At 37.0% G+C, this 15,147-nt stretch overlaps 1 protein-coding gene across 16 annotated transcripts in view; it reads left to right on the plus strand.

Annotated features, from left to right (window-relative positions):
• NR2C1 (nuclear receptor subfamily 2 group C member 1) overlaps positions 1–9,359 on the plus strand; it is a 45,649-nt gene extending 36,290 nt beyond the window's left edge. For all 16 annotated transcript variants that reach the window (XM_088055622.1, XM_088055629.1, XM_014248959.2 and 13 more), the window contains 5 exons: positions 856–977; positions 4,073–4,212; positions 6,018–6,155; positions 8,174–8,279; positions 8,803–9,359. In XM_088055622.1, coding sequence (XP_087911748.1) covers positions 856–977; positions 4,073–4,212; positions 6,018–6,155; positions 8,174–8,279; positions 8,803–8,977 — 681 coding nt within the window. In that variant the 3' untranslated portion in view covers positions 8,978–9,359. The remainder of the gene's footprint in view (positions 1–855; positions 978–4,072; positions 4,213–6,017; positions 6,156–8,173; positions 8,280–8,802) is intronic.
• The last annotated feature ends 5,788 nt before the right edge of the window (positions 9,360–15,147 follow it).

Consider the following 15,147-nt stretch of genomic DNA (forward strand, 5'->3'; position numbering starts at 1 on the left):
TCTTATTTTTCATGGACAAATCAAAAAGCTTCATCATCTGAAAACTTAGTAGCTAACAGGCATTTGGTTAAACTTTACCCCTCTTATCAGCATCTGTTTTGATCAAATTAACATCTCTAATGCAAATTTCAGGTTGGTTTTTTTTTAACTGCATTACCCAGAACACGTTAAAAAGTATTAATTTCTGAAGACAGAATTACAAGTTCTAAGCTATTTTGGGTCAAATCATTCTTCACATATGCATGTAACATCACTAATTTTACTTACTAACATTTTGAAGGGTCCTTTCTGATATAGTTATGTTGGTTATATTTTTTGGACTTGGGAACAGCAAGTGTATTAAGTATTTTACTCAAACACCAAAAGATTTCTCATGTATTTATTTGTAAAATATTAATTAAAAGTAAAAAAAAAGATGTTTTGTGAAATAGAATTCTCTCTCTCTCTCTCTCTCTCTCTCTCTCTCGGAGTTGTAACTCCTCTAATGTAAGCAACTTCATTTCAGTTTACTATGATTCTTCTTTCTTATTCTTTGAGAATGTCACAGATGTTGAAATTTGAGGTTTTCCATTTCCAGTTGTCCCAGATATGAACCTTTATCTATGAATCAAACTTTGTCTTTTTTGTTGCTTTGTAGGTATATAACACAGCATGTAATGGTGTGGCTAATAATGCAAAAGGCAGGCATTCAGTTTTGTGTCAGGATTATACCTTTTTTATTGAATGAACAATTTTATTTTTTCACTTAAAAGAAACTCAAATTACTGATTTCTCCCTAAACATATTATGAAGAAAACAAAATAACTGTCTTACACTCTCTCCTTTTTTTCATCCTACTTTTTCTTTTTTTTGCAGCTCACCATGCCTTCTCCTATGCCTGATTATCTTAATGTTCACTATATCTGCGAGTCTGCCTCCAGATTGCTTTTCTTGTCCATGCACTGGGCACGTTCCATTCCATCTTTCCAAGCTTTGGGGTAAGTGTTCGTTTACTTTATACACTTACATTGTGGGTATGTGCTTTTGAATTTTTGGGTTTTGCTGTCTTCTTCAGGGACTTCTAAAACATAAAACTACTAATGAAAATGGTTATAAATCTTAATTGTAAGGTAAATTTTCTGAATCAAAACCACTCCAAATTTGAGTCCAAATTCAGGACTTGGGTTGGGTTTTGTAAGAAAAAGGAGTAGATTTAAAACAATCAAATACCCACAAACTGTTGCTTCTTAAATATATTTTGAGAAAATAGGAATATCTGTCAGCTTTTAATAGCTACAGCTCTATGCTACATCCTGATGCTTATTGGGCAGTCACCAAAAAGATGCTCCTGTCTGAATCCCCAAAATTTTTATCCTTATAAGGTGAATTACTAGTAATAATTATGCCTTTAATAACCTACATGAAGAAAATGGTTAGCTAGATTCAGCAAACATTCAGAATGAAATTGTGTAATATCAGAAGGTTCCCCAAAAATAAATGACTCCTGTAACCAAAAAGTAATTTTAACTGTTCTTTTTACAGTTTGTAGGGCATCCTGCTTCTCCATCACAATTCAGTGTATTGCTTAAAATTCTTAAGTTCACTTTTGTAGTCCATTACTGATCATCATGAAAAAAACATGTCCAAACTACATGGGAAAAACTGCTTTATTTTATATTTAGAAGTAACTTTATGAAAATACATCAAACAAAATGATACTCTATCAGCTGTGACATAAATGGTGAATAAATCATGTTAGTTTGTTCTCATCTACAGTGTTTTCTGTTTAATTAAATATCAAAATAGCCTGTGACTGTGGCAGCAAAGAGAATTCCTCTTTTAAAATGAGGGATTGTCCCCTTTTCCAGGAAAGATGTCAAAAGCAGGATGATCTATTATTGCCATTTGTGTTTACTCAGATGCTTCAGCCAAGTGATTCTACAGTTTTTAATGAAAATTATTGTATTGTGTGTAATTAAGCCTGTGTTTTGGGGAAGGAAAAAGGAATATTGTGTAAAGTTAATAGTAAGGGTAAAAAAATAAGTAAATATGATGTTTTGGTAGAAATTGTTGACCTGCAGAATTACAAAATACATAGCAAATAGACGTAGTGCATTATGTCATTCTAAGTTTTAAAAAGTTTTTTTGTTACAGAGAAACAATGCAAATTTAGTACAAATTGGTATTCTAACAATGAATGGGAATTTCTTGAAAATAAAATGCAGTACAGAAGACCTCTCTCTTCGAAAAGATTTAACAAGAAAAGTCTGCACATGCTCTTTTTATCTGTTATTTCACAATATATTTTTCTGATTAAAAAATATGGAGGAGTAAGATGCCACAATAGTGTTAATATTCACCTGTATAGCATGTATAGACCCAACAAAGATCATGGGCAACAGTACAATAAATAACATAAATTCACAGTTTTCCTTTAAAGCACTTAAAATGGAAACTGTTTTCAAGTGGAGATTTATTTGAAATGAATGCAGCCCTTATAGTTGGATGATTACATTATTACATATTACATTATTATTATACATTATTACATTATATCCTATAATTTTGACTTTCAGAAGGGTGACTCATTTCACTTTTAAACTGAAGAGAAATTTATGAAGCACGATAGTAATGATTTTATAAGGAAGATGGATAATTGTACCTGGGTTGTTTTCTTCTCAGGCAAACATTCTCCTTTAGTCACAGCAGGATAGTTGCCTTTGACCTAATGATGTAGTTAATGATGCCAGATACTGATTAGTTCATCTTCCTGCATGGGCATCTCTGTTCACAAGAGAGTTTCCTACTGAAACCGTCACCAAGCTGGTTACAGCCTCTTAGTTTTGTGAGGCTGCTTAAGCAAACTTAAGAACTGTCTCTGGTGTAACTTTGTTCAGCCATAAAGATGCTGTAGATGACATGTTTATCTACACACACGTATCAGAGGAGTAGCTAGTATGCCCTGTTTTCAGTGGTGCTCAGCATAGCCCTTTGATTATGTTAAAGGAGATGAGCAAAGATGTGACAAATATATGCAGAATCTGCATTTACAGTATCATGTTTACCATAACAAGAACTTGATCCTAATGAAAAATAATATTACTTCAGTAAGCTCTCAATAATCCCATTAAGGACATGTCTGTGTACACCTGCCATTTGGCATCTTTGTATTGCACTAAATCATCAGAACTGTTCTTGAAGATTGTATCAACATTCTTGCAAAAATCCATTCCACTGTATTTTTGTGGTTGAAATCCTAGCTTTAATATGCTTTTCTTCTTTGATAGATCTTGTACTTCTTTTAAATTTTCATTATTCACTGGGTAAAACTGAAACGTGGTACCGGAATTTGACTCCTTTCTGGTGGGATTTGCTTTCTGAGGTACAGAGCTCTTGTTGAGCTCTGAGTTAGAGATGCCTTTAGTTAGAGATGCTTGGCATTACTGAAAATTAGGTTATTACTATGGAAGTGACTGAATATGAATTGATACATTTAATTTTAAGCTACGAAATTAAAATTTAAGCAAAGAAATCCTTACAACTGGTGTTTGTACTTTGAAGTCTATATTTCAAACCTTCTTCCAAACTTGAAAAGGATGCAGAAAGTAGCAGTCAGCAAGCTCAGAAACTTGATCACATGTTCGATTTCACCCATATCTTTCATTAAAAAATTATACCAACCTGTCAATTTTCAAGTAAAAAAAAGAAAAAGACTCCTGAGTCTGTTCTATATCCACAATACAGCAGCAGTGCAATATTTTTTTTTCCATGTATATAAATGTTGTCCCAAATGCTAAGAAAATTAGCATGATGCAATACACTGTGACAGCTGTCATTTACTGTAACCTCAGCTTACTTTTGTAATAGAAATCTGTCTCCTTTAAGGTAATTTAAACAAAAATGTATTGCTTTACAAAAGTCACTTTAAACCAGATATTTTAATTTTAGCAGGCAAAGAAAAGTTATGCAGAACTTCATTTTGGTGTTGGTTGTAATGATTTAATTAGATTAATGTTTTATGACGTCTTCTTCAAATTTAAAAAAAGTATAAATGCAAATGGCTGTTTTATTAAATTATTGTGCTTTTTAATAGACAGGATAACAGCATATCATTAGTAAAAGCCTGCTGGAATGAACTTTTTACGCTTGGTCTAGCACAATGCTCACAAGTTATGAATGTGGCAACGATCTTAGCTGCTTTTGTTAATCACCTTCAAGGCAGTTTACAACAAGGTAAGGTGTACGCTGTGCACATGCCAGACTTGGGGAATTACTTGATGGTTTTAAGTTTTTGAAGTGCACAGAAGCTCTTTATTTGTCCTTCAGTTGTTATTATAAATTTATTGTTTAAAGAATTTCATGTTAGTATTGAAACAAAATGATACTAGCAACTACAGTCCACAAGATAGAATTTTTTAGCAATTTTGCAAAAGTCAGCTATGCTAATATTTACCTTCAAATGAAAAAACCCATTATTTTTATTTTTATATGTTATAATGTATAATAGTGTTCTGCTGTCTGTTAATACCACTAGCCCAAATTAGGAATATTTTGAGCAGTATCAACATTAAGAACACAAGAGTATTGTGAATATGATTCCTCTGTATGAAGGATACAAAGTAAAGAATGACTCACCTGTCCTTGTTCTTCATGGCTGTGACACAAAGCAGCTGAATGCCAAGGTGGTGATACATAACTTGGCTTGTTGACTTTTAGTCTACATGGAAGCCTTCAACAGATCTCCCCTAGGTACACTTTGTTCCTTGTTAATCCCATGTCCTGCATCTTTGGCACATTTTTCATTCAAATGAAAGACATGTCAGTTGGCCTCTTTAATTCTATCCTTCTAAGCAGGAGGTGGAGTCTTTTAGCTAAGCTTTGTGTGCTTGTGGATACAAGGTTGTCAGTTAACTAAAAGCTAACCAGTCAATAATAGTATAGTCTTCATCTGTTCATAGTCATAGCACATTATTCATAAGGTAGATGCACATACAAATATCTAAGCATTTTCAGATTTAACTAAATTTTTGAGTTGTTTGCTATTAGGAATATAAAAATTCACTGTTGTTGATGCTATGCAAATGCTGATTAGCAAACTGGAAAAAAAACAGCCTACCAGACTATAGATTTTCATCTTCTTTAAAGTAATTAAATAACTATTTCCAAGAATTTTTTGTGTTTTAAAAACATCCACAAGATCCTCCTATAAATAGTGATACCTTAAAACAAATTAATCAAATCACGAGATGTACTGGATCAGCTAAAGATACAAATCTGTGATTGTCTCTAGAGCAGATACCTGGAAATGGAACCTGAAAATTTTGGTCTATGTAATATTTAAAGCATGTTTACCAGAAAGGGTATTGTAGTAATTAGTCATGTTTTTATCATTATTACGAATATGTATTTCTACCATTTAAACTGGGAATTCAGGTTGGCTGTAAGAACCAGTTGTGCAGTATGCTAGCTGCAGTATCTCAAAGAGATAGCAAGTTTGTGGAGTCTGGAGACTCTAGTTTGATGAGTTACGGAGGGAACATGGTTTTCAGTGTGTTTTGCTGTTGCTGACTCAAGGGGAACAGCTCTGCACGAACCACATTCCCCTCAGTGCAAATCAGGGAAGGTGTATAGTACACCTTTCCTAGCAGTGGCATGGTCTCTGACTGAAATAACCCATGAAGATGTACACTGTCCTACCATGTGGCACCTGGTCCTTAGACACAGAGCACAGGTCAGCAGTAGCAGTGTATGCTTTACTTATAAAATCTCTTCCTTCCTTGATCATATCAAGCTCCAGTCCATGCCTGATTACTGGAAGCATTAGTGGCAGGAAAAGCCCTAACTGGAAGAGGTGAAAAAGAATGTTAATATTCCATAATTGTTGGTGTCAGGATTATTCAGACCTAATAGGAATTTATAGATGGCATAGATTTCACATTGTTTGTGTCTAATAAAAAAATTATTTTTAAAATTCCAGTATGACCATGTTTTTTGCATGTGTGAACTTGGGATTTTTTTTTTTGTGTGTCTTTATTTAGATAAGCTGCCAACAGACAGAGGAAGACTAGTAATGGAACATGTCTTCAAATTGCAAGAGTTTTGTAACAGCATGGTTAAGCTGTGTCTAGATGGATATGAATATGCATATTTGAAAGCAATTGTCCTCTTTAGTCCTGGTATGTAATCATTCCAAATGTAAAATTTTAACCTGTGCTATTTGTTGCCATATAACTGTTTCATTATATGCAATATAATATATAATATTATATATAAAATATTATATATACTGCCTCATTTGCTGAAGAGTCTTGGAAGGTGTGTAAGGACTGCAGGAAGAGGAGGGTTAATTTTTTAATGTAAACAGCTGAATGTTGCTGTGGGGTTTTTTTGTGGGGGGACACTGATTCTTTTTATTAGCAGATTTTTATTTTGGCTGTGCCACTCATACTTGGTTTTTTTTGTTGATTTGGGTTTTGTTTTTTTTTTTTTCTTCTCATTTATTTATTTATTGCTTTTAATTCTGTGTCTCCTTTCTGGGGTACATTTTCTGAAGACCTGCAGTTTAATTTTCTGAAGTATTGCTTTTGCACATCCAGGCGGGATGGATTGAAGTTGGGATTTTAATATATAAAGACTATGTGGGCATCAGTTCTCACATTCAGAAGTAGAGAAACATCACCTCCCTCCACACAGACAAAGCATATAGCATCCTGGTGAATGAACTCCACAGACATTCACTTACATTATTATTTCTGTCTCCTAAATAGTATTTGCTGAATGTACTTTCAGTAGCATTACTAGACATACATTAGACAGTGAAGGTAATATAACTTTATTTCCCTTCTGGGTGATTAGTTTACAATAGGGAGCAAGGAGTCCTCTGGTTATGGTAGATATTTACTGAGTAGTAACATTGTACCCATATGCCTGGACTGTAGAAAGTTACAAAATTAATTTTCTTCATTTGAAAGTTGTAGAATTAACTTTTCACAAAAGGCATTCGGGTATTGTATCAGTATCCAGCAGACCTTAGATTCATCATTCAGAATTGGGACTTAATACAAAGCCAAAACCAGGTCTTCCGATGAAAGAAAAATGTACAAATCTTGAGTACTTCCTCTATCTTCAAGAATTTTTTACTCTCACATTTAGGTGATCCAGCTGTGCCAAGCCAGCTGTTTGATTGCCACAAGACAGCCTTGGGCAAAGAGATTAGTGTACAGGGTGTGCCAAGAAGACTTGACATCTTTCTGAATGGCTGCAAGTGTACAAGCAGTGGTCTTCAAACTACTGTTTCCAGGAGCTGATTTATTGCTGTGTTCCTGACATGGCTCTAAAAGCAGCAGCATGAAGTGATGCATTTTGGACATCAACTCTAACTCTTCATTGACATGATTTGTCATGCTGGTGTGAAAGTAAAATTTTTCTATTCAGATAGATGGATAATAAAATTACAGACCACATAGAGAGTTCAGAATTACTGGATAATAATTTCCAAGAGTGACTTGGCAGTTAGGTTGATGTCCTTTCATTTTAGCAACACTTACATTTCAATTAAGTTCAAATCACTGCTAAAAATCATGATTAGCACATTTGAAATTTTTGTACCAAATAGCTGAAAAAGAACAATCTGCTACATACAAGCCTATCTGAATTCAAAAAGCATTTGGACAACACTCTCAGGCACATGGTGTGATTCTTGGCGTGTCCTGTGCAGGCCCAGGAGTTGGGCTCGATGATACTGATGGGTCAAATTCAGCATATTCTATGATTCAGTGCTGTTTTCTGTGTGTCTTAGGAAACAGTTCACAGCTTTTTATTCTGCTTCTTCCACTGATCTTAATTTTATCCTTCACTTTTCACCTATATCTGTGCATCCAGTGTTGCAGAAAATGTCAGTGTGTTGAAACAATCTTGTTTTACTGCTACACAGAGAATAGTTGTGTCATCAAGATTAATGTAAACATTGCAAGCACTGAATTTATTTGAAATGTCTGATCATATTTATGGAAAATCAAGTAAAATATAAATGTAAAAGAGAAATATAAGGAGGTAAAGTAGTGTTTACCATTAAAACTGAAGTTGCTGCAGCTACTATATGATGATTTCAGTATGTTGACAGCTGGATAGTCTATATGGATTTTAGTTAATTTTCTGTAGAACAGGTATAACGAAGAGGAGGGTTTTTTTTCAGATCACCCAGGTCTAGAAAATGTGGTACAGATAGAGAAATTTCAAGAAAAAGCTTACATGGAGTTCCAAGACTACGTAACAAAGGCGTATCCGGATGATACTTACAGGTCTGTAAACTTAGGTGCCGACTTGATTGATTCTCTTTTCAGAGTCACTGATTTGTACAGTTTTCCATGTAATAGATACATACATTTTCTTCTTACTGCCCTAAAGTTAAGAAATTACCTTTAGAACACTTCAAATATTATGCATGTGTTAATACATATTATGAGTACTATTATTCATCTCATTAATTTCTAAAATTAACTATCAGAAATAAATATTAGTAGCATTTAATTTGAATTGCATCTATTTGGAATATTTCCTCAATTAGTCTTAAATCTAAACATACATAGTACGTGTAGTTGGTAGGCATTCACGTATTTTCTGTACTGTTCCAGACATGACTAAACATAAATTTAATGCTGTACTGATTAAAATATTTAAGCCTTTCAAGAACTAGATATACCAAACTTTGACCAGTAATGTCCCTTGTCAGTTTTCTCTCTTCTTTTACTAATAACATCATGGAGAACAATACCAAAATCTGTGATCTGCTAAGTAATACATTTCATCAAACTTATTTTCCAGACTGTCTAGACTTCTTCTCCGATTGCCTGCTCTTAGGCTGATGAGTGCTGCCATCACTGAAGAGCTGTTCTTCGCAGGACTAATTGGAAATGTTCAGATTGACAGCATCATCCCATACATTCTGCGAATGGAGACAGCAGACTACAACTCTCAGATCATAGGTCATGGCATGTAAAAGTAGCAGTCAAGGATTCTGTACCATGGCAATCATGGTGATGTAAATGCATACCCTGTCTCCAAGAGATGGTCATAAGACTTCCAACGCACCTTTCCAAAGAAGGCTCATATTCCTCCTTTCCAGTACACTTGGGAAACATGGTGGAGTGTAGTAGGATATAGGATCACTTGCTGTTCTTCGTCTGTCTTCAAGGACTTGTAAATTATCTTGATATCTGAAGAAAATCAAGAATTGTCCATCCTATTTTTGTAGGTAGACGGACTTGGAATATTTGTTTATGAAGCTCAGGCTTATGAGGAAATTGAAGATGCTTTGACTGAACTAAGGTATCTCAATTTAGTTTGATGCTTTAGACAAATAAATTAACTTTCCTCTCTGAGTTTTGTTTTCATTGTTTTGCTACTAGTTCTTTTTCATGTATCAAATCGCAAATACATAATCAAAAGATCCTGAAAAGTCCAGTTTCCATGCAGACAAGACCAAATTTAGTTTTGGCCATTGTTTTGAAGAGAGATTTGTTTCTTGCTGAATTAAACACTGGATACCATTACAAGTGCAGGGAAAGTAGAGGGCATTCACATTTTAAAATATTCTGATGTAAACATTGATGCAGTTGATCAAAAGAGAAGCAGCAAAGAGTCAGTAGTGTCTGTTTTGCAGATGCAGCAGAATACTGTATTGTAGCAATAATGTGGTAGACATCAGCTGTTCTATACTGTGAAAAACTAACAGAGAAGTGTATACTGCAGGCATTCAAAGGCAGCATATTCCTGCTTTTTCTGGTCTCAGAGCTTTCACCCTACCTCTCCCTCCCTCATAATCAGTGCTCAGTGATGGAGGCATTCTAGATGCCTCTTAACTTTTGTTCACGTCTTTATTTTTTGTTATGGCTAGCCCTTGGTCATGTAATTCTCTTTTCTAACTAGTCCTGTATGATTACTTTTTAAATTTGAGTTTGTCAAATCCAGTGTCCTTCCATATTGGGAGCATAGCCTCTGCTGCTTTTCCTTTCCTCATTGGAAATGGATCTAGGTACTCTATACATGTTGCCTGAATCATACTCCATAGGTCCACCTAAGGATGAGTTTAAATGTTCTTCTATCTTGAGGATGGGACTCACTTGACAAGTACCACTGACATACAGTTGTTTCTTGCTTCCTTTTGCAAGTTACACATCGCTGGCATTTCCTGTTGCTTAAAATGAGAGAAGTGTCTCAGTGAAAGTGATGGTCTTCTTCAGACATTAACATTTAGGATTTTCTGAATCTTGGGTCAAAGATGAGTTCTATTTAGTATCACACCTTTCTTTCTCTGGCAAAACTGAGTGAGGAAGAGCCTCACCCAATCAAGAAACACATGGTTGCACCAGACATTGCTTAGCTGGAAGGTCAGACTAAATGGAGGCTTTTGCCCTCTCTGCAGTGGCAGTTCCAAGGCCACCGTAATACCAAGAGACTACTGGATGAGGCTTGGGTTCTAAAGTGCTTGAGTTCTGGAGTTTTTCTCAGGACCTGAGGATTGTCACCAGACAAAAAACCTGAGAACTGCCTCTGACACTGAATTTCTGTGTTCTTCTCAATTCTGCTAACTGAGCTGCTTGGATCTTCCTCTACCAAAGCTCCATAATTGGAGACTGTATCATAGAACCACAGAATCGGATGATGGTTGGGGTTGAAAGAGGCCTTAAAGATCATCTAGTTCAGCTATGTGTGAATGGGGACAGCTTCCACTAGACCAGTTGCTCAGAGCCCCACTCAACCTTGCCTTGAATGCTTCCAGGAATGGGGCATTCACAGCTTCTCTGGATAACCTGTTCCAGTCCCTCACCATCCTCACAGTGAAGAATTTCTTGCCAATATCTTACCAATATCTAAACCTGCTCTCTTTCAGTTGGAAGCCATTCCCCCTGTCACTACATGCTCTTTTTAATTAAAAAGTCCCTCTCCATCTTTTTTCTGGGCTCCCTTCAGGTACTGGACGGCTGCAGTTAGGTCACCCTAAGCCTTCTCCAGGTTGCACAATCCCAGTTCTCTCAGCCTTTCTTAACAAGAGAGGTGCTCCATCCCTCTGATCATCTTGGTGTCCCTTCTCTGGACTCTCTCCAGCAGGTCCATGTCCTTCCTGTGCTGGGACCCCAGAGCTGATGCAGCCCTGCAGGTGGGGTCTGAGCAGAGCAGAGGGGCAGAATCCCCTCCCTGGCCCTGCTGCCCACGCTGCTTTGGATGCAGCCCAGGACACGTTTGGTGTTCTGGGCTGTGAGTGCCCATGGCTGGCTCGTGTCCAGCCTCTCACCTGTTGCCCTGAAAACTCAGCTTCTGAGCTTGCTAACATAGTTTTCTAAGGACTTTCCCAGGACAGTAACTGTAAACATAGATTTGTGTACATTCTTTCTGTTACACGTCTTGTGATGGGCATCGCTCATGGCCAGTGCAGTGAGAAAGTGTTATCCTGACCATCCAATCCCTGGCCGTGGCCAAAAGCCTATAAATCCTGGGAGGAAAAATAAACTCGGCTCTTTCTTTCACCACACCCCGACCTGTGTCCACGTGATCTATTCATCTTCAGCGGTAACACTCACCCACCTGCACTCCAAGTCCTTCTCCCAGGGCTGCTCTCCATCTGTTCATCCCCCAGCCTGGATTGGTACCAGGGGTTGCCCTGACACAGGTGCAGCACCTTGCACTTGGTCTTGTATAACCTCATGAGATTCCCACAGACCCATTTCACCAGCTTGTCCAGGTCCCTCTGGATGGCATCCCATCCATCCTTCAGGTGTGTCAACCACACCACTCAGCTTGGTGTCATCAGCAAATCTGCTGAGGCTGCACTGGATCTCTTCATCTATGTCATTAATGAAGATAATAAGTAACACTGATATGGGTCCCACCTGTCACTGATGTCCCTAGGCATTCTGAGCCATTGAATCTGAGCCAGCCTCTGGCTGCGACCATCCATCTGCTTTTCTTACTCATCTAACAGTGTACCCTTCAAATCCATCTCTCCAGTTCAGAAAGAAGAATGTTGTGGAGGACCATACTACACAGTTGGTCATATCTAATCCCACAGATCAAAGCACTTAGTGTTGAGGACCCCTGATGGCATGAAACAACGTGTATGGGCCTTTGCTGTGCCATGGCACGTTCTGTCTTGCTGAAGACAACTTTCTGTGTTGGAACTGGCCATGGCAGCTGAGCTCTTCTCATGTTACACCTTTTGAAGATTGTAGGGTTCAAATTCTTTATCTGTGTTTCCTGGAGTGGTGTGTGAAGATGACTATCCTGTGCCTCAGGAGGTGTGCATCTCAGCAGAGTTTATGGAAATATGAAAGACTTGCTGCCAACCTGCTATGCTTGTTCTCTCTGAATGGGTTAGAGGCCCATTTTTGATCTGTAGGACTGAGTTGCAGGTGGGATGTCGGTCATTCTTCAGCTCTCCTCAGAAATTCTGACTCTGCTTTCTAGTCCCTTGCTATCCCTAACCCACTTCTGGCCCTAGCAGGCACAGGAGATTTACAGTTCTCTACATTAAAAGTTTAAAGGAAACAGACACCATATTACTCCTGAATATATTTGAAGTAGTTTTCCAGGCATTCCACTACTCTTGGAAGAGTTTTAATATTCTCCAGATTTATGAAACCAGGTAATAGTAAGATGGAAATAAAAACCTGCTTTCCTTTGTAATGCAGTACACTGTGCAAATCTCTCCCGCATCCTTGAAGAAAATTTTCACTCCATAGCTTGAGCCTCAGGTGTGATATGCAGTTCTTCATTTACAGCTGACCAAAAAGTTCAGCTGATGCAGCCTCTCATGTGGTACTGTCCAGCTTTGGAAACAGCTGAGAAAATATCAGTGTATCTACAGATGTAAATTTTTAGCAACTGAATCCCATCTTTATTGCTTGGAAGGACCTCGAAAGATCTTTCATTCCAACCTTGCATAGGAACAGGACCCCAGAAGAAACTATCTAGTACCCTGTCCAATCGCATCTTGCAGTGATTGACTGCTCTCAGCACAAGAAGTGTCTATTACATCAAGATTGTCAAGGCTTCTTAAAGAGAGTGGCCTTGCACCAGTATCAGCTGTTTCCCTTAATATTCTAGGGTGGATTTCTTCTGAGCCTGTGGATTTCTGAGGCTGCAGACCAGCTGTTCACCTTCTAGTGGGTTGACACATTATTGTTGTAGATACTTGATCCAGTGCTCTGTGGTCCAGCTATGCTGGTAAAGGTGGATGTAAAGATACTGAGAACCTCTGCCTTACCAGCATGACTAATGAGTGGTTTCCCTGCCTAGTTAGGCAATGGCTCTGTGTCTTCCCTGTGCTTCTGCTTACTACCCACATATCTGTAGAAACCTTTCTTGTTACTCTTGACATCTTTGGCCAATTTTAGTTCTGTCTGAATCTTAGCATTCCCAACCACATCTCTGCATGCCCTAGCAAGGTTTTTGAAATCTTTGATGGGTATTTAGCTGTCTTTCCATAGCCAGTATGTGTCTTTTTAAATTTTAATTGGAGCACTGTTTTGGAGGGGCTGTCCTCAGAACGTGATTTTCTCGGGATTCCTGTCCTTGTTTCCTCTTTGTGCCATAGTCTGTTTGAATGCAAGTTAACTTCAGTTACACATGGACTGCAACTACCATGGACTGCTGGATTAATGGGTCAAGACTATGTGCTTAGGCTGTGTTAACTTATAAGCACAGAAACCTTGGTCATGTTTCACATCAGGTTGTTTAAATTCAGGTGTTTGTATATTGTGAGGGCCAAAAAACCCCTGTGTTTTATGATCTTGGATACCTCTGACATTTGGACCTCTAAAGAGCCAAAGTGCATACATACCACATATAGCAAACAGCTGTGGCTACTGTTAAGTGACCTTTTTTCCCCAAAAAGTTTAACATTTTTATAATAATAAATTTTCAAGATTGATGAAAAGGTGGAGTGCAGCTGATCTATGCTGCCTGCCAAGTAATCTGTTCTGTCTCTATGATGATCTGAGAGATGCCTTCCGTACAGGAGGTTGTTGTTTCAGTGTTACTCACTTTGCTCAGCAAGATCTTTGTTAATTATTTCAAATTATTTCATTAATCATTCTTGAACTATAAATTCATCCTTTTGATAAGGAATGAGGCATAATGGGGTTTTCTCAGGAATAGGAGCTTTAAATCAGGCAAATACAGGAATCAACATGGTTTTCCAATATTCATCCATGTTAACCATTACAGGCATCTAAGAACAATGCAACAGCTCATGAAAAAAACAAACCATGAAATTCTGGTTTTGTTGTTTTGGTTACTTTAAGATAACTGCTTCTAAGTTAAATGAAATATATCAAGTTACCTTCAACTGAGACCCTTAGTGTTTCTAACAGTTATTTTTTATGATTACATGATCTCACATTACCACCTGTGTGATTTACTGTCATTTATAGTCTTGTGAATGAATATTGCTTGGTACTGAATAATTAACTGGCTAATATTACTGTGTTTTGTCAGTACCACTGTCAATACAATAACAAAAATGTGAGTATTGAAGCTTACTCCACCATGGGTGTTAAAATGTTTCATTGTTTTTGTGATTTCTTTTCAACTTTAAATTACTTGTCAACTCTATGATCTTTAAAAGCCTTGACAGTTTCGAGCCAGTCAGGATTTAACCAAACTGTGACATTTACCAACCAAAAACTCTTTGCCAATTAAAGGAGAAGTTTAGTTTCAACAGCTTTAAAATTTTCGATGTTGACAGCAAGAAAAATAATTTTAATATAAATCACATGAAAGGAAAAACAATTTTATACATTTTAGAATCCTATAATTTAACAATGATAGTACTCTTACACATAATAAGCTTACTAGTTCAAATATTTTTGAAACTGTATGTTGCACATGTGTATGTGGGTTTAGGTTGTTTGTTTCATACTACTAAAGTTCCTAGTGCAAATAATTATTATATTCTAAACTTTTTTCAAGAGTACCTTCATTGAAATACTTTCTGTAGTTACAAACCTTATCTGTCCATACATTTCTTCTTGTATGTGATCTTCAGGGTCAGTGAAAGCCTGTTCATTTTGTTCAGCCTTTGTGGTTTGCTAGTACATCAGTTTCAGTGTAAGCAATACAGTGTCACCGTAGTTGTCTTGCTGTTGTATAAAAAAAAATCACTTTAAATGT

The sequence above is a fragment of the Pseudopodoces humilis genome, chromosome 5, assembly GCF_049639895.1.
Source record: "Pseudopodoces humilis isolate 2021_Gansu_Grassland_sample_001 chromosome 5, ASM4963989v1, whole genome shotgun sequence".
In the NCBI taxonomy this organism is placed as follows: domain Eukaryota; kingdom Metazoa; phylum Chordata; class Aves; order Passeriformes; family Paridae; genus Pseudopodoces; species Pseudopodoces humilis.